At 59.9% G+C, this 19,114-nt stretch overlaps 11 protein-coding genes across 11 annotated transcripts; 6 read left to right on the plus strand and 5 right to left on the minus strand.

Moving 5' to 3' along the window:
- Window positions 1-12: 12 nt before the first annotated feature.
- Window positions 13-1,836, minus strand: MVES1_000160 (uncharacterized protein; the record flags this gene model as incomplete). Its single annotated transcript, XM_056205022.1, has 1 exon — window positions 13-1,836. One exon carries the CDS (start codon window positions 1,834-1,836, stop codon window positions 13-15), a length of 1,824 nt encoding a protein of 607 aa, XP_056060997.1.
- A 31-nt stretch (window positions 1,837-1,867) lies between these two features.
- On the minus strand, window positions 1,868-2,971 carry ECM31 (3-methyl-2-oxobutanoate hydroxymethyltransferase; the record flags this gene model as incomplete). The annotated part of the gene is made up of 1 exon (XM_056205023.1): window positions 1,868-2,971. One exon carries the CDS (start codon window positions 2,969-2,971, stop codon window positions 1,868-1,870), a length of 1,104 nt encoding a protein of 367 aa, XP_056060998.1.
- Window positions 2,972-3,409: 438 nt separating this feature from the next.
- On the plus strand, window positions 3,410-5,605 carry RIM13 (cysteine protease; the record flags this gene model as incomplete). The annotated part of the gene is made up of 3 exons (XM_056205024.1): window positions 3,410-3,853; window positions 3,881-4,723; window positions 4,751-5,605. The coding sequence occupies 3 exons, from the start codon at window positions 3,410-3,412 to the stop codon at window positions 5,603-5,605; spliced, it is 2,142 nt and encodes a 713-aa protein (XP_056060999.1).
- Window positions 5,606-5,641: 36 nt separating this feature from the next.
- Window positions 5,642-6,314, plus strand: rex2 (Phosphatidylinositol 3,4,5-trisphosphate-dependent Rac exchanger 2 protein; the record flags this gene model as incomplete). The annotated part of the gene is made up of 4 exons (XM_056205025.1): window positions 5,642-5,646; window positions 5,748-6,078; window positions 6,106-6,218; window positions 6,245-6,314. The coding sequence occupies 4 exons, from the start codon at window positions 5,642-5,644 to the stop codon at window positions 6,312-6,314; spliced, it is 519 nt and encodes a 172-aa protein (XP_056061000.1).
- A 25-nt stretch (window positions 6,315-6,339) lies between these two features.
- MVES1_000164 (uncharacterized protein) lies at window positions 6,340-7,404 on the minus strand (the record flags this gene model as incomplete). Its single annotated transcript, XM_056205026.1, has 1 exon — window positions 6,340-7,404. One exon carries the CDS (start codon window positions 7,402-7,404, stop codon window positions 6,340-6,342), a length of 1,065 nt encoding a protein of 354 aa, XP_056061001.1.
- Window positions 7,405-8,038: 634 nt separating this feature from the next.
- On the plus strand, window positions 8,039-9,715 carry MVES1_000165 (uncharacterized protein; the record flags this gene model as incomplete). The annotated part of the gene is made up of 1 exon (XM_056205027.1): window positions 8,039-9,715. One exon carries the CDS (start codon window positions 8,039-8,041, stop codon window positions 9,713-9,715), a length of 1,677 nt encoding a protein of 558 aa, XP_056061002.1.
- A 67-nt stretch (window positions 9,716-9,782) lies between these two features.
- MVES1_000166 (uncharacterized protein) lies at window positions 9,783-11,948 on the minus strand (the record flags this gene model as incomplete). Its single annotated transcript, XM_056205028.1, has 1 exon — window positions 9,783-11,948. The coding sequence occupies one exon, from the start codon at window positions 11,946-11,948 to the stop codon at window positions 9,783-9,785; it is 2,166 nt and encodes a 721-aa protein (XP_056061003.1).
- A 63-nt stretch (window positions 11,949-12,011) lies between these two features.
- Window positions 12,012-13,342, plus strand: MVES1_000167 (uncharacterized protein; the record flags this gene model as incomplete). The annotated part of the gene is made up of 2 exons (XM_056205029.1): window positions 12,012-12,409; window positions 12,436-13,342. The coding sequence occupies 2 exons, from the start codon at window positions 12,012-12,014 to the stop codon at window positions 13,340-13,342; spliced, it is 1,305 nt and encodes a 434-aa protein (XP_056061004.1).
- Window positions 13,343-13,371: 29 nt separating this feature from the next.
- USO1 (type I protein arginine methyltransferase) lies at window positions 13,372-16,176 on the minus strand (the record flags this gene model as incomplete). Its single annotated transcript, XM_056205030.1, has 1 exon — window positions 13,372-16,176. The coding sequence occupies one exon, from the start codon at window positions 16,174-16,176 to the stop codon at window positions 13,372-13,374; it is 2,805 nt and encodes a 934-aa protein (XP_056061005.1).
- A 131-nt stretch (window positions 16,177-16,307) lies between these two features.
- On the plus strand, window positions 16,308-17,828 carry MVES1_000169 (L-lactate dehydrogenase (cytochrome); the record flags this gene model as incomplete). Its single annotated transcript, XM_056205031.1, has 1 exon — window positions 16,308-17,828. The coding sequence occupies one exon, from the start codon at window positions 16,308-16,310 to the stop codon at window positions 17,826-17,828; it is 1,521 nt and encodes a 506-aa protein (XP_056061006.1).
- A 101-nt stretch (window positions 17,829-17,929) lies between these two features.
- GPA2 (Guanine nucleotide-binding protein alpha-2 subunit) lies at window positions 17,930-19,054 on the plus strand (the record flags this gene model as incomplete). The annotated part of the gene is made up of 3 exons (XM_056205032.1): window positions 17,930-18,241; window positions 18,268-18,736; window positions 18,765-19,054. 3 exons carry the CDS (start codon window positions 17,930-17,932, stop codon window positions 19,052-19,054), a joined length of 1,071 nt encoding a protein of 356 aa, XP_056061007.1.
- Between the last annotated feature and the right edge of the window lie 60 nt (window positions 19,055-19,114).

Raw genomic sequence — 19,114 nt, forward strand, 5'->3', positions numbered from 1 at the left:
CTAGTACGTACGCTACCACTGCTCAACTGCTACGCCTTTCTCGAGACGCAGCAGTGCCCCACACGAACGCGGCCATTCGGCTTCGTAGTGGCTCACTGTGACCAGCGCCAGTGCTTGGCGCCACGCCTTGTCCTGCTCGATCTCCGCTGCATCCATGCCGTAAAAGCACCATGCGGAGTCGGAGCACGCATCGAGGTATGCGCGCGCCCGTGCTGCTTGGCGCGCGCTCATACCTTGGAACGGCTCGTCGAGAACAAGGAGCAAGGGACGGTGCACCAACGCACGCAAAAACAAGACCAGCGCTTGCGACCCATGCGACAAGGATGTAGAGAAGGATGCTTTGGCCAGCGCTTCCTCATCAGCAAACTCGCCCTGTGACGGCACCAAAACGTCGCAAAAGACGCTCAAAAGGTGCCGTGCGCGTCGCTTCTCGGCGGCGCTGCGTGGGCGGCGCGTAAAGATACCGTCATAGCCACTCTCCACCACCTCAGCGACGCGCAGGCCATCTACCTCGAGTCCTTTGCGTGGAAACGCATTGTACAGCTCCGGAGAAAGGTGGCCGATGCGCCGCTGCAGAAAAAGGTGTGCATTGCTCGCGGCACTGCGCGCAGCGCCAAACAGACTCAGTCGGTCTTCATCGAGTGCGTAAGAGCGCGGATGATCGCCGAGCAGCAAGGACAGCAAAGTTGTTTTTCCACTCCCATTATCACCCACAAGCACCATGCGTGTTCCGGGATGAACCGCCAGGGAAATATGTGCGAGCACCGGCTCCCCACCGTAGTCTATCGACACATCTTGCAAGTGCGCGTATGCAGGCTTCGACGCGTCGCCAACGCCGATACGCTGTGCATGATTATCCTTGACACAATCGTAGCTTCCGGGTACGTGCTCTGCAGCGCGTGACGGCCCCACCGTGTCTTTCGGGCCCAGCACGACGCGGCCGTCTTCGTCGATTTTTACAAGATGTGTGACAAAGTCGGGAATGTGGTCCTGCTCACGGAGGAGCAAACACAGTCGCGGCGCTTTGTTTGCGTGCAGCCGCGCAAACAGTTTCGTGACGTCGTGGCGCGTCGCAGGATCCAGTCCTGTGAATGGTTCGGCAAGCACGACCACTTGTGCGCCGGAAAGAAGCGCGCGGAGAATCCGCGCACGACGAGTTTGGCCATTCGAGAGAGCTACAGATGGGCGCGCAAGGAGCGCCTCATCGATCGCAAGTTGCGGTGCAATGGCATATATGGCTTGCTTGGCCGCGCGTGCCTTCGCTGCAGCCTGCAGGTGCGCCTCGGTAGACGGCCACTTGAACAGACCCACGCCGCGCCCGTCGTCGGAATCGAACGGCGCGAGCGGATCGGGCTGCATGCGCTTCTTTGCGATGTGGCCCGTGTAGACGCCCATGGACGCCAAGAGACTCTCCAGCAGTGTTTCGCAGTCGTCCTCGCGTATTGCGCCGTACCGTGTCGTGTAGTCTATAAACTCGCCCGACGTGTTTGTGCGCGTTTGGAAAGCGACGTGTGTAATGCTCTGCTGGGGCGATGCTCCGTTCAGGAACGGATGGACGGGAGGATGTAGTTTGCCGGTACTAATACAGTGTGTGCGCGTCTTTCCCAGCAGCAGATCTGTAATGCTGCGCCGCACTGCGCCGCCCGTCTCGCTCGACGGACCTACAATCGCCCAGCACTCGGCGGGATCGTCTCGAATCGTCCACCTGAGTCCCCCGTTTTGGCCGGAGCTCGTAGACATGCGAGGTATATATGCATCTCGCAGGGAAAAGAGCGGGGCAGTGTCAAGGGCGCGCGCCGAGGTATACAGAGCGCGCACACGACGTTGCAGCGCCATGGGTGATGTGGAGGTGAGTCGTCTAGCGGCGCTACGGGGTATGTGTAAAACGTGCCTGGAATGCTTCCCAGGCGTCGGTCTTGATGCGGTAGGACTCCGTCGCAAGGTCGGGGTATGTGCGATTGCGCACGGCGTCGCAAAATGCGCGATATGCCTCGATCCGCAACGCGGCAAGGCTATGTGGCGCGGCAAACGAGCGCACAAACTTTGGTCCTGCGGGCCATTTCGCCAAATCGACAGTGCGGGTGGTGTGCTCGGATGCCTGCATCTCATGCAGGACGGCAGATACGTGCGCGGGACTGGTCACGTCGTTCGCAAGATCCGTCGAGACGAGCACTTGGCCGCTTGTGTGCGGCCCCGCGCCAATCCCGATCGTGGGAATGCGGAGTGCAGCGCTGATCGCCTCGCCGAGCTTGGCAGGGATGCACTCGAGCACAATGGAAAAGCATCCGGCATCTTCCAGCGCACGCGCGGCCTCGTAAATAGCACACGCACTGTCTGCATCTGTCCCCTGTACACGAAACGAGTTCGCATCGCCGAACCGCTGCGGCTGCAAACCAATATGGCCCATGACGGAAATCCCCGCGCCGTTCAGCTTCCTGATCAGAGGCACCAGCTCGAGCGAGCCCTCCATCTTGACGGCGGGCGCTCTCGTCTCCTGGATGACGCGTACGACGTTGCGCATCCCGTCGTCGATGGAGATATTGCACGAGCCAAATGGCATGTCGATAACTACAAACGGGGCGGGAGGGCATGCTGGATCCATGTCCAGCGCAGGCGCATGCACCGCAGCGGAAACGGCGCGGCCGTGGTGGATCATGGCGTCAAGTGTGAGCGAGCGTGTGGACGCATAGCCCAGTGCAACATTTGCTAGTGAGTCGCCCACGAGACACATATCTGCACCGGCGGCGCGCACACTCAGCGCTGTCGGGTTATCGTATGCAGTGATGCAGGTGATCGGCTCCTGCGCCGCTTTTTGCTTGAGGAGCGATGCTACTGTGATGGCCGGCTTCGGCACTGCTTGTGTACTAGGTGTAGATGGCGCTGTTGGCCATGCGCTTTGCCTTTGTGCGCTCGTGCAAAAGTAGGCGCGCGGCCCACACAGCGTCCGCTGCAGCGCACCGCGAGCCACCATGGTACGAGAAAAAGAATACGCCACGTGGTCAAAACAAAAAGTTTGAACCCTCATGAGACCTGAGCGCGCTTTCAAGCTAGCTGCTCCCTGCGTGCCGAAAACCCTACAAACACGTAGGACTGAGGTCGGTAGAGTGGCGTGCTCGGCAGTACCGACTGATCCTACAGACACCAAGGTGTCCCATTTGCTCTCCCATTTGCGGCCAGGACCTACATGCTGTGAAGCACGCAAATGCACTGGCCCACCTCAGTCGTCTCTAGGTACGGGTAACATTGTGTGGGGCGCGCCACAGGTGGGTTCATTCCAACGTTGCACCCATAACAGGTAGTTGCATGTAGCATTGTGGAGGTCGTGCGCACGGATTTTCGGCGCGAAACATCTATTTCAAGCCTTGGCCGTTTCTCCACACTCCACACAGGCACAACTTTGCATCTGTGCATGGGCGTGACGAAAGAAGATGCGCGCAGGAGCGCAGCGCAGGCGGTGCAGTACGAGGCTGAAGGAAAACGGTACAATGCATTGCAGATGTACACAGATGCGGTAGAAAAGTACCTCGAGCTTGCGCGAAGCACGCCGACAGATCAGTCGTTGACGATGCGCTTGTTGGCGCGCGCCGAACGATTGCAGCGCACGCTTGCGGAGGACGGCGAAGGAGCGTACCCACGCTGGGAAAGCAAAGAAAATTTCACGTTAGTGAGCACACCGGCGCTCTCTGCACGCCAGGTGCGCGAAGGTGCTTCGTACCGACGAAGCAATGCGCCTATCTACGACCCTATGTCGCCCATCCGCGGAGATGGGATCACTCAAGGCTCCGTCACAAACTGCTCGTTCGTCGCTGCAATATCGGCCGCAGCAGCGCATGATACTCGTTTCGGCACTTCGGTACGTTGCCACAAACACTGATCGCAGCTTGCGCACGGTGCATTATACCCACGCCTCGATGCAGGTCCATGCGCGGCCCTCGACGCGCGCCACACGGCACGCTTATACCTAAACGGATATGCGCGGTGCATTGCGGTGGATGAGAAGCTGCCTATGCGCGCGCCCGATTCGTATGCATGTGCCATGCCCGTCGGTCGGCCCCAGCTGTGGCCTGCATTGCTCGAAAAAGCGTTTCTAGCTGCGCAAAGCTCTGACTATGACTTCCATGGATCGGACGGGACAGCAGATCTGTACATGCTCACGAGTTGGATCCCTGAGCACATTGCGCTACACCATGCGAGTTTCCAGCGCGAAAAAGGCTGGATGCGATTCTTTCGCGCGTGGCAAGAGGGGCGTTGCCTGCTCACGGCAGGCACAGGTGCACAGATTGACGCATCCGCCGCGCCAGCACTGCGTGAACTTATTCCAGAGCATTGCTACAGCGTTGTGGGGTTGTGCGAGACACAGTTGGAACGACAAGTGATGTTGGTGAACCCTTGGGGCGCTGCCACGCTGCGGTGTACCTGGGAAGAATTTTGCACTGCATTCGACACGCTCGGCGTGAACTGGGACCCAAGTTGCTTTGCACACTCGTGCACTGTGCATGGCTCGTGGGACGAGAGTTTTGATGTGGGGCTGCGGCCCGAGCGCTCCGATGTCGCATTGAGCGACCAGTACCAGCTTGACGTGCCGCCCGAGACGCAAGTATGGATCCATTTGGAGCGGCACAAGGGCTACAGTAGTACCTCTGAGCCAGAGTACATTGCTCTACACGCATTCCTGAACAACATCGGCGAGCGCCGCGCACAGGTAGAACGCGGCGGGGATATGGTACGTAGTGTGCTGTGCTAACGACAGGGGACATATCTTGACGGACGGCACACGCTGCTGCGTATTCCGGAGCACAGCCGTGCAGTACAGTATGCCCTCGCCGTGTCGCGCCACGGGCCCGCGATACGCCCTTATCCGTCGTACACTGTGCATGTATACGCGCAAAACCCAGTATCCATGTACGCGCTGCACCACAATTTTCCGTTTCACTGCGTTGTGCACGGAAAATGGCAGGGCCGTGCAGCAGCTGGAAACTCGCACTCTCCATGCTTCCGCCACAATCCGCAGTTCCGTGTTGTGGTGCGCGATGCGCCAGGCACGCTCCCAAGGCTCCAAGCGCTCTTAACGACGGACTCGGACATCCCTGTGCACATCGATATGCTGCGCTCGCAAAGCCAGCGCGTCACGAGCATTGACACGCGTACCTTGCTCGCAAGTAGTGGAGCGTACACACACGGACTCGCACTTTGCAATCTCCCGGCGATCCAGCCAGGCACCAGCACACTCATCGCCTCGACGTTTGAGCCACACAAAGCTTCGTTTACATTGCATGTCTACTGTACAAACGCGCTCGATCTCGAGCCTATACCCGCCGAAGGCGCAGGAATGTACCACCGAAGCGCGTCACCGCGCACGCCGCCGTGTTGGAATATTGCCGTGCAGCGCACGGCTACTATTTCACTGGTCGTCGCCGCGCGCGGCCAAGGCCCTCGGCTTGCCTTGTGCGATTCACAAGGTGGTTGTGTGACACAGAGTGGCCCTACGCCTGAACCGTGCTCCCAGCTCACCGCCAAGCTTGAATGCGGCGCGTACACGCTGACCGTGTCCGACACACCCATCTCAGTAGACGTATACAGCACTGAGCCGTGCACGCTCACGTAATGAAAATACGCACAATTCGCGTGTTGGCCTTTTTCCATGCGGTCGACCCTACCGCCGCCGCCTGCGCAGCGTGTTTTGCGGGCGGAGAATGGTCCTCTCGTATGGATCGATTGCGAGTACGTCGTGTATGGCCTAATCACAGAATGACCGGTCTGGACGCAAAAAATGACCGTTTATTGGAAGTAGCCTGCATCATTACAGATGGCAACTTGCAGCCTATCGACGACGGCGTCTCCTACGTGATCAAGACGCCGAAACCGATTCTGGATGGGATGGACGAGTGGTGCACGACGACGCACGGCGAGACGGGCCTGATTGACGCGTGCCTTGCAGAGGACGCGCCGTCGCATGCCATGGTGCGCACCGCCGTGCTCGCCTACGTTCTCGACCGTGTCCCCGATGTGCGGACTGCTTGCCTCGCAGGTAGCTCGGTGCATGCAGACAAAAGCTTTCTCGAGAATGAGATGCCCGAGGTACGTATGTTTGCGTGCTGACCATAGTTGCTCGCGCACCTGCATTATCGGATCGTGGATGTAAGCTCGATCAAGGAGCTTGTGCGCCGCTGGTACGGCGCGGAGCGCATGTGGCAGTCCAGTAGCACAGTACGGCATCGGTGCGTACATTTGTTGCTCATCCCAGTGCGCTCGAGGACATTCGCGGGTCCATGCAGGAGCTTGCCTTTTACCGTGCGACCGTATTCCAGGCATAGGCCTACTAAAGGGTATGTAATGTGTCTATGCCATCATTCTTCGTGAATGCACCGAGCGGCTCCTCTTGCGGTAGTACATGTAGCCAAAGTAGCCGCATGCTCCCACCGCGGCAGAGATCAGCGTCCATTTAACCAGGAGGTAGCATGCGGCGAAGATGACCCCAAAGAACGAGCGGCCCTGCCGCGCGGTCTTGTTGTCCTTGCGGCGCGAAGGATAGGGGTCGTCTGTGTTGGTGCTCCACCAGTTCTTGGACTCGGTCTTTTCGCCGAACGTCTCGAGGCGGTGCTTCTCCAAGTCTGCTGGTGTGCGCGAATGGTAGACAAGCGCATTCGTCCATACAGACACAATATTGTGGTTGTCGCTCGTATGCCCAGTGCTTGCAGAGAAGCCCAGGTATGGCCGCTCAAGTTCGATGTAGGGAATGCGCATGCATGTAGTGAACTGGTTCCACTCGCGGTTTTGAATCGCGAGCTCAATGTACACGTCGCGTACAACAGTAATGCGAAAACGCGTCTCTACATTCGTGCGGCGGAGCTGGGCTGTGCACGAGGCAATCTCCTGGTCTTTCCCGTCGATATCCATATTGTATTCAAGCGCGCCGTTGTTTTCCACAACCGAGATGCTGGGAAACACTTTGCGGTGCGGCGTGTTGGGATACGTGTCGAAAAAAAAACCAACACCATGCCACTTGTTGCACGAGCCAAACACAGGCCCCTCTGTCGCGCGCTCACTGGTGAGCCATACAGCAAACCCGTCGCCATGGCTCGTGGAAGATTTGCCGTTGATGGAAAACTCGACTGTAATTTCAAAGTCGTTAGCATCGATGGGGACACGCGACCAGAGCCATCCCTTCTCGCCCGGACGGTCCTGCGTGAGCCGAATATACCTGTTTGTGTCCACGATCGCGTCCCCGCCAAAGTCCCAATACTTGTTCTGCAAACTGCTATCCACGTACGGGGAAAAAATAGAGAGGGAACGCATCGGCACAATCGCATCCGCTTGCAGTGAGGGATTCGACCCGGAAAAGCGCGCAGCTTGTACGGTGGCCAGCAGCGCCCACCATGCCGCAACGAGCAGCATAGGCAACATGACGCTGTGCAGCAAAGCGGAGGATGCGTGCAATGGGAAAGGCTTGTCGGCCGAGGCGCTGGACAGCACCGCCGCGTGCGCATCTTTCCCAGCTTGGCGACCTTGCGTCTTGGCCTCACTAGCGCTGGCATGCCGTTGTGCGCTGCGCACGACAAAAGCCCGGTTGATGCAGCACAGATTTTAGTGCTACGCCATCCGGTGTCAGTTCAATGGAGCGGTGTACTTGCAGGGTAGCTTGCGCACTGTGGAGCGAGCCGCGGCGCACAGCCGTGACTCGATCTCGCACGGATATCGACGAGAGGAAACGCGATGCATTTGGTGCATAGTCCACATATACCCCACACACTGCGCATTCGGTGCTGGTCGTGCTGCACTTGTGTGGAAATGTTGGCCGAGTTGTATCGCGCAGTGCACGCGCGCCAGAGGCCGTCCACGGCCCAGACAGAGACTAGATGAAATAGCGATAAGCACATAATTTACGACACTGTATCCTGATGTCCTGCTCGCGCAGCAGCATGATCCACACCGTGTGCCGATTCATTGTACCTGCCCTGCCGTGGTGGAAGCGCTGCTGTAGCTTGCCTATGGGTCACGTGATGCACGCGTCAACACGCGTGCAAAGGTTGGTGTTGGTATGGATTGTGCGTCCAAGTGGGTGGGCCATGTGCACCATCTCGTGCACACCCGCCTGCATGCGCGCTTGCGGGGAGGCAATGTGGCGCAGGCTGTGCCGAAATACGAGGTAATGGATCCTGTGGAGGAGCTCGTGCATCTGGCCGCACTGCTGGGCGAATGCGACGATTTGCTGACATTCCACGATGCGGAGCATGCAGCGTCGCTTTCGGCCGCATCGAGTGAGGTTGAGGCGCTGCGCGAAGCGACACCACATGCCGCTGAGCTCCAAGCGCAGCTCCAAGCGCAGCAATTTAATTACGCACTTGCGGTCGATGCCGTGCGCACGCTGCAGTCTTGTGAGGACGCCGACAAGACTTTTGTGGACGAGCCTGAGCGTGCGCTACTTAAGAATGGCGGGAAAGATGATGCGGTGCTGACGGAGCATGCTGCGCAGCTGGAAATGCTGCAACAAGCACATGCCGCTCAAATCGACGCGCTGCAACAGACGCATGCAGCGCAGACTAATGAACTTGTAGCGCAGCACGACGCAGCGCTCGATGCGGCACAAAATGAGCAGGCTGTTTTGGAAGAAGCGCGTGAGGCTGCGTCATTGGAGGCGCAGAGCGCACGCGCCGCCCTGGCTGCTGAGCGCACGGCGCATGCAGCCGCGGCCACGTCTCTTGCACGCACGCTCGAAGTGTTGGCTGCAGCGGTGCATGCAAACGCCCAGCGTCTTGCGCCGCTGCACGACCGCGCAGCGAGTCTTGAAAATGCTGTTGCCGACGCATGCATGATGCGCGATCAAGCGCTTGCGGCAAGCGCTGCGGCAGACGCCAAGAATACCCAACTTGTACGCATCGCGGAGGACGCAACAAAAGAAGTTGACGCCGCAAGGAAGCAGGCACATACGCTAGAGACGATCCTGCACGAGCGACAGACGCGTTTCCAAGACGCCCACCATCGCCTCGCCGAGCTGCAGCAAGTCGTAGAGTGCACGGTGGATGCACAGGCAAATGCAGATGCATTGCAGCGGCGCGCCGAGGCCGCCGAGGCGGATGTACACCAGCTGCGTGAAAAGGTGCGGGAAGCTGCGCCGTTGCGCACGGAGCTTGTCCAAGCCAAAGGCGAGGCACAGGAGCTCAGCACGATTTTATCGATGCACAAAGCGAGTGCCGAGCACGCCGAGCAAGAGCGTGTGCACGCCAAAGAGCAGCTCGAAGAGGCCACTGCCAAGAACTACATGCTTCAGCACACGCTCGACACGCGCGAAGCCGAAGTGGAGCACTTAAAAGAGACCAAGCGGCGGCACACGGAGCAGCTGCGCCAGCTGCGTGCCGTGGAAAAAGAGCTTGCGCAGTCGCTAGCGGATGTACGCGCCGCGCCACGGTCCAGTGCGCCGCTCGAAGAGCGCATTGTACAGCTCGAGCTCGAGCTCAGTGCCAAGGCAGAGGAAGTCGAGGCCGCAGACACGCGCATCTTGGCGGCGCTCAAGGATGCAAAGCGTTTGGCTGCTCAGAACAAGCAGCTTGCCGCGCGTCTTGACCGGGCACACGAGGAACCTACGCCGCAAGCGCGGCAGAGTGCTCTTCAGGATCGTACAAACACGCCCGCGCGAGCAGTGTCGCCGGGAGAAAAAGGCGCGCGCTCTGAATCGCGCTTCATGGACCGACTTGCGCGCTTCAAGCCGACACGGTAGACGAACGCCTAGATAGTATGTACGATACAGCAATACAACATTCCACAGTACCTACATTCCACAGTAACTACTTTTTCCGCCGCGCGCGCGGCCCTTGCGAGCGATCCGTCGTTGCCGAGCGCATCGCGCGGTTCAGCACGTTGGTACTGAGCAGCTGCACAACATCCGACTCGAGCAGCTGTGCATTGGACGTGTCGGACGCGCGCAATGTGAGGCGCACAACGGCGTCTGCCACCGCCTGGTAGGAGTGCAGGAAGCGGTTGTTGTTCTGTGGCGCCATTGGCAGCGCGTCTTGTGCATTCGTTTCTGCAGCAGTGTCGTTCGTGACGCCTGTACTCTGCAGCACGGCACCGTGCGCGACCAGTGCGTCGAGGCACGCCTCAATACAGCACGCCTGCATCACACTCTTCTCCTCGACAACATCGACCAATGCACTCTGCAGCTCTGCGCGTGTCTTGAGAGGGATGGTCGGATTGCGCTCTACCTCGACAGACGGCGGCTTATTGGGGTATGCGGACGGAAATGTGAGTACAACGCGTACGTAGGCCGTGGACTGCCCATGCTCTGCCCACGGCCCGTGCACGGCAATGGTACAGCGGCGGTGTACGACGTCGATCATCTCGAAAACATGGGGAAATCGGTCGCCCACACGCATAATCTCGTCCGGAAGCACGACACAATCTACCTGTGCGGTGCTGGGCGGTGCCGCCTCGTCTCCGCCTTCGTTTCCGCGCTCGATACGCACGCGTGCCATCCAATTTACAGGGTCGTGGAAGCCAGTGTGCGCGTGGTACTCTTGGTACCGCATCCGCGGCCCCACTTCCTCGGCACTCGACGTGACCAACGAAGCGCCGAGCGAGCGTGGGAGCAGTGCGCCGGCTGCGTCAAAGCCAAGCGCGTCCTCTGGCGACTGGATCACTATCGAAGCCGAGTCTTGGTGCAGCGCAGGCTTGGTGATGCCAAGCGCGCTGCTCTTGGCATCTTTGCGCAGCACGGCGTGCTTTTCAAACGGAATAGGCGCGCCTTTGCAGTGGCCCACCGCCTCCAGCACATCTGTGCCGATCGGCCACATGCGCAGCGTTTGGTCTTTGCTCCACGTCAGCAGCTGAAACTCGCGGTCGTCCTCGACCGTACTTGTGCCGCGGCGCGTGCGGAAGAGAAACTCGCGCACAATGTCCGTGTGGCCTACAAAATGCTTTGCAGGCGCGGCACTTGCGCGGTGCGCCCACAAGCTCGGCGCCGTGTCGCCGCGCTGTGCAACGGACATGACACCGTCGCCAAAAGGCAGGTACTTGGCGCGCCATACGGGGTCGTGTGTAAGGATCGTCGATTGGGGAACACTGATCATTTCGCGCTGCGACGATGCGGTGCGCGATACGTCTGTGCCGATGTCCCAATGCTTGATAGTGCCGTCCAAGGAGCAGGTAAGCAGCTGATCCCGCCCGTGTGTCACGTTTGGACTCCATTGCAGCCCGTATATTTTGCTCCGATGCGCCTCAATCGTAGCCAAAGGCAGCGCGCCAAACCGGTCGTCCCAAATCAAGACTTTGTTGTCACACGAGGCTGCGATGCGGTGGGGCGTCACCCTGTTCCACTTGATCTGCGTCATGCTGGCGTTCCACGCACTGTACCCTTGTGCAGGCTTCGCGCGGCGATGCGAAGCGCGCAGATCCCATACCCATGCCCAGGTATCCATGCTGCAACTCGCGACAATAGCGGGGTGCAAGGGCGACCAGTTGATATCGGTAATCGCGCGGCTGTGCCGCTCGAGAATGTGCTCTACGGCGCTGCCGGGCTGTGTCTTGGAGTGTGTCGGCGTGGATGCAAACTGGTTGATGCGGACTGCTCGTGGCGAGACGCCCGCATCGCGGGTGCGCGTCCGGCCTTTGGGCGCGAGCATGTCGGGTCGTACAGCCGCACTCGTCGACTCGCTGCGGTTCAGGTTCCAAATGATAAGTTTTTGGTTGGATGTGCTTGCGACCCATTCCTTTCGTACATCGTGAGGATTCCACTGAATATCGGCCACTTCCCCTGTCGTGCGATGCGCAAAGAACCGCGGAAGAGCGTACGGATTGTCGAGGTCCAGCACAAACAGCCCGTTCTTGGCGCCGAGCGCAACTTGGTTGTTCGACGGACTTAGACTCATGCTTCCCATAGGCTCCATCACATTGATTACCGCCGCGTCCTGGATCGTGCTCCCGAGCGCACGCGGCTCATGGCGCCGTACCACCATGCAGAGCAGTGGCGAGTGCAGCGCAGTGTGGAGGCAACCTCCACGCGCCACCACGCCTCTTCCATGACGGTGGACGCGGCGCCGAATGCGTTTGCGCTGCGCGGCATAGCATCGAGCGCGGTATCGGTTCCTGCACTGCTTGCACAATGCATATGGCTTGGAGAGGTGCATACACCGCTTGCCTCTATTCCTCCATTGCTCGACCGCGTCGCAAGGGGCGCCCAAGCATTGCTCGCGCTGCTGTATATCCCCTCTGTACTCCGCACACGCTTTCAGCACGAGCTTAGAGACGCGGTTCGTGCACTGCATGATACCCCCAGCGCTGCGCTGGACACAATACCTCCTCACGAAGCGGACGCCATGCGCGCGGCTGTTGCGTACGGCCCCTTTGCCCATGCCGCCAACGCGCGAGGCATCGACGCAGCGCTTCCGCCCTTCTTGCACGCGATCCAAATACGAAGGTAGGCAATGCACAGCATATTTACAGCAGCATCCAAGTCGAGCTCATTGTGGTGTGCTATCTCTTACGCGAGGCACGCAACGAAACCATACTCGGGCCGACCTCGCCGCACAAATCCAAGCGAAAGAGCGCGAAAGCGCAGCGCTGGCTTGGCCCTGCACTGGCCACGCCGCTTGTGTTTCCATGGGCCGCGCAGGTACCACCTCCGCTGCCTGCGAGCCCGCCACGCACGCCCACGTTAGCGCCAGCGTCGCTGCACGCACTCTACGAAACGCTCGCCGACCAGCTGTGCCTGCTGCAGATCACGAGCGAGGCGTATGGGCCGCCGCTGTACGGATCCGCTGCACGCGTGATGGCACGCGACGATGCACGCGACGATGCGCGCGACGAGGCGCAGTGGGTCTGCGCCGAAATCATCGAGCCGTTCTACAAATCCCGTCTCCCGAACGAGTGTGCACAGCTGCGTGCAAAATGCTTCGGGCCGGGACAGCAGCCCACACCCCAGCGGCGGCAGAAACGCGCAACATCGGCACGTAAGCCGGACGTGCAGCGCGCCCAGCGATCTTGCACTGACACTGCCACGACCATTCGCGCGGACAAGAAACAACGCGAAGTGCATATGCACCGCGCGCTGCGGCGCACGACAAGTATGTGCAGTGCACCGCTGCGCGCGCGCGCGCCGCTTGCTGCACGCAGCCGGCCCGCACAGCGCAGCGAGGCAGAGACGCTTGTGTGTGCTACGCCAGAGCAGAAGCGGCACACGTCGGTGCCGCCCGGCGTGTTCGGCACGCCCTCGCTCTCGCCAGAAGGCTCGCCCTCGCAGCAGCGCGGTGCGCCGCCCATGCTGGAGATCTCCAGCGATGAAGAGCTGGTGATTCCCAGAGAAAAAGCGGCCGATTTGCGGCGTGGACTGCCGTTTCTGATGGGCAGGTAATCTAGGTAGGACGGTTGGGTCTACATAGCCTACTCTTCCTCGTCTTCGTCCTCACTCACCTCCCAGCCGTGTGCGCGCATACGGTCCTTGTCGCGCTTGCGCTTGAGCGACAAGTCGTCAAGCAAAACAAGCAAATCCTCGTTCTCTTGCTGCAGCTGTGCATCTGACGGCACGCTCGTGTGCGCCGCGTCCAGTGCAGCGGCACGCGTCGCGGCGAGGCGCTCGGCGTCGGCGGCACGCGAGAGCGCTGCTTGGAGCATGGCGTCGTGTTCCTTGGACGTGCGCGCCGCTTGTGCAGAGGCCGCTTCGAGCTCCCGTGCCAAGGCATCGTGCGTTTGGCTGGGGCCCGACGCTTCCAAGCGCTGCTGCGCCTCGTCGAGCGCACGCTGCGTCTCGCGCTGGACATTTTGGAGCGCGTGCAGCTGCTCTTCGAGCACAGAGAGTTGCGCGACTTGTGCCTGCGCCGCTTCGAGCTCCGCGCGCAGACTTGGCAGGAGCGATGCCTCCTGCGTGGCTCGCTGCAGGTCTGCGTGGAGAGCGGCGATTTGCTGTCGCGCATCGCGCAGCTCCGTCGAGCTCGCTGCCTCGGACGCAGACGTGGCCGCTGGATCGACGAGGATCGCTTTTTGGACACGCACGTAATTATCTTTCCAGAACTCGACAAACGGCCACGTGAACCAAAAGGGCGGAGGCGCGCTGTGGTGCTCTGCGTCGAGAATGAAGCGCTCGAGGAGGTCGGGGCCCACGTCGGCAAAGCGCGCGTCGCGCTTCAGGCCACGGAGCCGCGCGGTGAATGCATCCGGCCCGACGCGCGAGTGCAAAATGGGGTGCATGGCTTTGCGTGTGAGCACGCCTTCCTGGTCGCTGTCGAGCGTGTTGAATTCGTACGCCTCGCCGAGCACAAATGCAGAAAGCGCCTGCACCGCGCCGTCCACACCTGCAGCCTGCTGGACGGGCTGCAAAATAACTTGCAAATTGGCACTCTCGCTGACAAACTCAGCGACGCTCGCGGGGCTTTCCCAAAGCCAGTCGCAGAGGAGGACGAGGTAAGCAAGAATAACGCGCGTCCAGTCTTCCGACGTGTTCTTCGCCGCTGCATCGGCAGCAGCGGTGCGCTCGCGGCGCACCGCTTCACCGAGCTCGCGGCTCGCCATGGCAAGGTTGCCGACGATGAGATCGATGAGCTTTGCAGGCGCATCCTCGTCGGTGGGCGGCGCAGTGCCGGCGACGCAGCGCCCAGTAGCGTCCATATATATGCTGCGCGCAAATGCCTTGGTCGTCTCGCTGCTGTGCAAGAGATTGCTAAAGAGGATTGCGGCAAAGAGGTATTGGTAGGAATCGAAGCGTCCCGCTCCGCTCGGCACAAGCGAGCTGGGCAAGTGGACAATGGATTCCAGGAGCATTTGGGAAGAGTTCCCATGGCTCTGTTCGGGCAGAGGCGCAGCGACCAATGCGTGCAAAAGCGTCATGCGCACTTCGATATTCTCCGCGACGAGCGCTTCAAACATGCCCAGCGCCGCGGTGCGTACAGCCATGGCCATGGCCTGCGATTCTGTCGCGCCAGGGCCGCGCAGCGCCAGCGCAATGAGGCAAAGCATTGCCGGCTGCGGCGCTTGCCAGGAGAGCTCGAACGCTGGCTCCGCGCCGGGCTCTGTGCGGCGCGTCAATGCGACGGGCGTTACGACGAGTGTGCTCACCAAATCCTGGTTCTGGCGCGAGGAGCGCAGAATGGCAGCGAGGAGCGAGAGCGTGTGCGCTTTGAGCAGCGGCGGACCGAGGCTCGCAAACGCGAGCTGGACCAAACATTCTGTCAGGCCTGCATTCCGGAGTGCAATTTGGTTCTCGCGATGGCCGCCTGCGTGGCCGTCGACGAGGAGACGTACACACCGCAGGAGCAGCAGAGCGTTGAGGGACTTTTGCTCGTCCCATTCCTGCAAGAGGAACGCATCGCGCTGGGACCGAAATTCTTGTGTTGCAGCTTCCGGCGCGTCTGGCGGCAGGGGCGGGGGGTAAAATAGCAGCGGCGCAAGCATGGGGATGCTCAGCGTCTCGCGGAAATAATTCTGGTTCGAGATATTGTCGATAAGCAGCGCATGCAGTGCCTCGAGCGCGTCCTGTACGACGACGCCGCCTTCGATGCGCCCCTCTTGTGCGATGATGTCCAGTAGCCGCTCAAACGCGCCTTCAAACGCCGTGATTTTCTGCAAATCAGGGCTTCCTGCGACAAGGGACGGCATCAAGAGCAGAGTCTCGTTGCGTATAATCTCCGTGCTCGATGTTGGCGCCGCTTCAAGGCACTGGAGAATCGCGGCACTTCCGCCAGGCGCACGTACAATGCGCGCTTGCGTCTCTGTTTTGTAGTGCTCGAGCAGGGTGCCGATGAGCTGGAGGGACGCGAAGCGTGTATAGAACGAGTGCTGCGGGAGGACCAGGGTGACAATCGCAAACAGGCCGTCTGGCACGTCCAAGGTGCGGCGCATGTTGGCAAGCGCCTGCTGCTTGTCGTTTTGCTCCATCGCCGCGTGCTCTGCGCGCGGGATCTGGCACAGCGCCAAGCACGCCTCTACCGCTGGACGCAGCATCTCTTCGTCATTCTCTCGCTTTGTGATCCACTCAAGCAAAGGCGCCAAGGCCTCGGCGCCGACAAGCGCGGCATGGTCGCGCGAAAGCGCTTTGAGCGATAAAATCGCCGCGCGCCGATCTTCACGTGTGAGCGCAGGGTCGGACAGTTTCTCTGCCAGCACGCGCACGGTGCCTTGTGGTGTAGAAGGCGCGCCTGGATTGTTGGTATATTTCGCATACTGCTGCCGCAGCAGATCAAAACCGTGCAGCATGCTGGTCGTAGCGCCGCACGGATCGAACACGGCGCCGCGCACCACCGCCACGTGCATCCACGTGGGCCTCGCAAACGCTCGCGCGCCGGTTGGCCTAGCGGCGCAGTGCGGGGTTCCTCTTTGCAGTGATCATGGCAGCGTGGACGTACGACCAAGTCGCGCAACACAACCGCAGAGGCGACTGCTATGTGATTCTTTACGAAAAAGTGTACGACCTGACCGATTTTATCCCGGTGCATCCCGGCGGTCCGCAAATCATCCTCAAGTACGCCGGCAAAGATGCGACGGCCATCTTTGATCCCATCCACGCGCCCGGCACGATTGAAAAGTTTTTGCCGAATGAAAAGTGCAAAGGCGAGGTCGATCCCAGCACAATTCCTGAAGAGGTTGCGAGAGAGGCGGAGAATGTGCTGAAAGAAGAGGAGGACAAGCGCAAGAATTTGCCGCATGTGTCGCAGTGTCTCAACCTGCAAGACTTTGAGCTCGTAGCGCGCAAAGTCTTGTCGCCTATGGCATGGGCCTACTACTCGAGCGCCTCCGATGACCAGGAGACGTACCACGAAAACACCTCTGTTTTTCGCCGTATTTGGTTCAGGCCGCGCATTTTGCGCAACGTCCAGCATGTGGACCTCAGCACAACCATTTTGGGCCACAAATCCTCTTTGCCTGTGTACATCACCGCTACGGCGCTCGGCAGGCTCGGCCACCCCGATGGCGAAAAGAACCTGACGTGGGCTGCGGCGAAGGAGGACGTGATCCAGATGTTTCCCACGCTTTCCTCGTGTTCGTTTGACGAGATTATTGACGCGCGAAAAGACGGCAAGCCCATCCAGTTCTTCCAGCTGTATGTAAACAGCGATCGCAACATTGTACTGGAGATGGTGCGCAAAGCGGAAAAAGTTGGCATCCAAGCTTTGTTCATCACGGTGGACGCCCCCCAGCTCGGACGGCGTGAGAAAGACATGCGCATGCATTTCGACGACGCGGGCACGAATGTGCAGAACGAGACGGAGGACGAAGTGAACCGCAATGAGGGTGCGGCGCGTGCCATCAGCTCGTTCATCGACCCCTCGCTCGACTGGGAGGTGGCCGAGTGGATCAAGAGCCAGACCAAAATCCCCGTGCTGCTCAAAGGCGTGCAGTGCTGGGAAGACTGCGTGCTTGCTGCGGAAAAAGGATTTGCGGGCGTGGTGCTTTCGAACCATGGCGGCAGGCAGCTTGACTTTGCTCCCTCTGGCATTGAAGTCCTTGAGGAATGCGTCGACGCGCTTCGCATCCGGGGCCTCTTTCCCAACCCCCACTTCCAAATCTTTGTCGACGGCGGCATCCGTCGTGCCACCGATGTCCTCAAAGCCGTGTGCCTCGGCGCCACGGCCGTCGGCATCGGCCGCCCTTTCATCTACGCCATGTCTGCGTACGGCGCTGCGGGTGTCTCGCGCGCAATCCAGCTGCTCAAGGAGGAAATGGTGATGGACATGCGCTTGATTGGAGCCACGTCTATTTCGCAGCTCAATCCCTCGATGCTGGATCTGCGTGCGATGCATCACCATGGCCAGACCATTGCGCCACGCACGCAGTCCAATGTGCTCCAGCCCCACGCCGACGGGCCGGACTCGAGCGCCGCTGCGCACGGCGCCAAGAGTCGCTTGTAGGCCGTAGCGTTGACACTGTCGTAGATCGGGCCTGTTGTCTTTGTCTTTGTCATGCATCGGGCCTGGGCAGCCGTCGCCGCGCACGCCACGCCGCTGCGAGCATGGGTGCATGTCTATCGTCTGCCGGCGCGCCCGAGCAGCGCGACCGCACGCACAGTGCACGAATCGACAAGCACTTGGAGGATAATACGCGGAATGCAAAGAACGAGTACAAGATTTTGCTGCTTGGCTCTGGCGAGTCTGGTAAATCGACGATTGTAAAGCAGATGAAGATCATCCACCAGAATGGGTATACGCCCGAGGAGCTGTTTGTGTACCGACTCACGGTGATCAAGAATTTGATAGACTCTGCACAGACCATTGTGCTTGCGATGCGGCAGTTCAAGATGGAGCCCGAGCACTTGGAAAACAGGGTACGTTGCACGCCCACTGACGCCAGGACAATGTGTATGCAATCATGCAGTGCCAGGTGGAAGCGGATGCGAACGCGGCGCTTACTCCCGCGATGGGAAAGATCATTGCAGCGCTGTGGAAAGACCCCGTCATCTCGAAACTCATACAGCGGAGCAATGAATTCTACATTATGGACAATGCGAGCTATTTCTTTGAGAGCGCGATGCGCATTGCGAGGCCCGACTACGTGCCGAGCGAGCAGGATGTGCTGAATGCGCGCTCCAAGACAGTCGGTGTCTTGGAGACGCGCTTCCGCATGGGCGAGCTCTCGATCAATCTGGTCGATGTCGGGGGGCAGCGCTCCGAGCGCAACAAGTGGATCCACTGCTTCGAGGCGGTCACCACGATCCTCTTCTGTGTCGCGTTGAGCGAGTACGACCAGGCGCTTTTGGAGGATAGCAAGCAGAACCGCATGGCGGAGAGTCTTGTCTTGTTTGAGAGCATTATCAACAGCCGTACGTCCGCGTCGCACACTGACCCTAGGCTGGTTCCAGCAAACCTCGGTGGTGCTCATGCTCAACAAGATCGACATATTTCGGCAGAAACTGCCGCTGCGCCCGTTGGTGGACTACTTTCCCGAGTATACCGGCGGCGACGATGTCGGCAAAGCCGCCAAGTACATCCTCTGGCGCTTCACCTCCGTCAACCACGCCAAACTCAACATTTACCCGCACCTGACGCAGGCGACGGACACGGCGAATATCCGGCTTGTGTTTGCAGCAGTGAAGGAGACGCTGCTGCAAAACTCACTGCGCGAGACTGGCATTCTGTAACTTATAGCTGTACTAAAGACGTTGGTATACGGTCTTGATCTTCTTCGCCGACTGCACGGC

The sequence above is a fragment of the Malassezia vespertilionis genome, chromosome 1 (assembly GCF_029542925.1).
Source record: "Malassezia vespertilionis chromosome 1, complete sequence".
Classification (NCBI taxonomy): domain Eukaryota; kingdom Fungi; phylum Basidiomycota; class Malasseziomycetes; order Malasseziales; family Malasseziaceae; genus Malassezia; species Malassezia vespertilionis.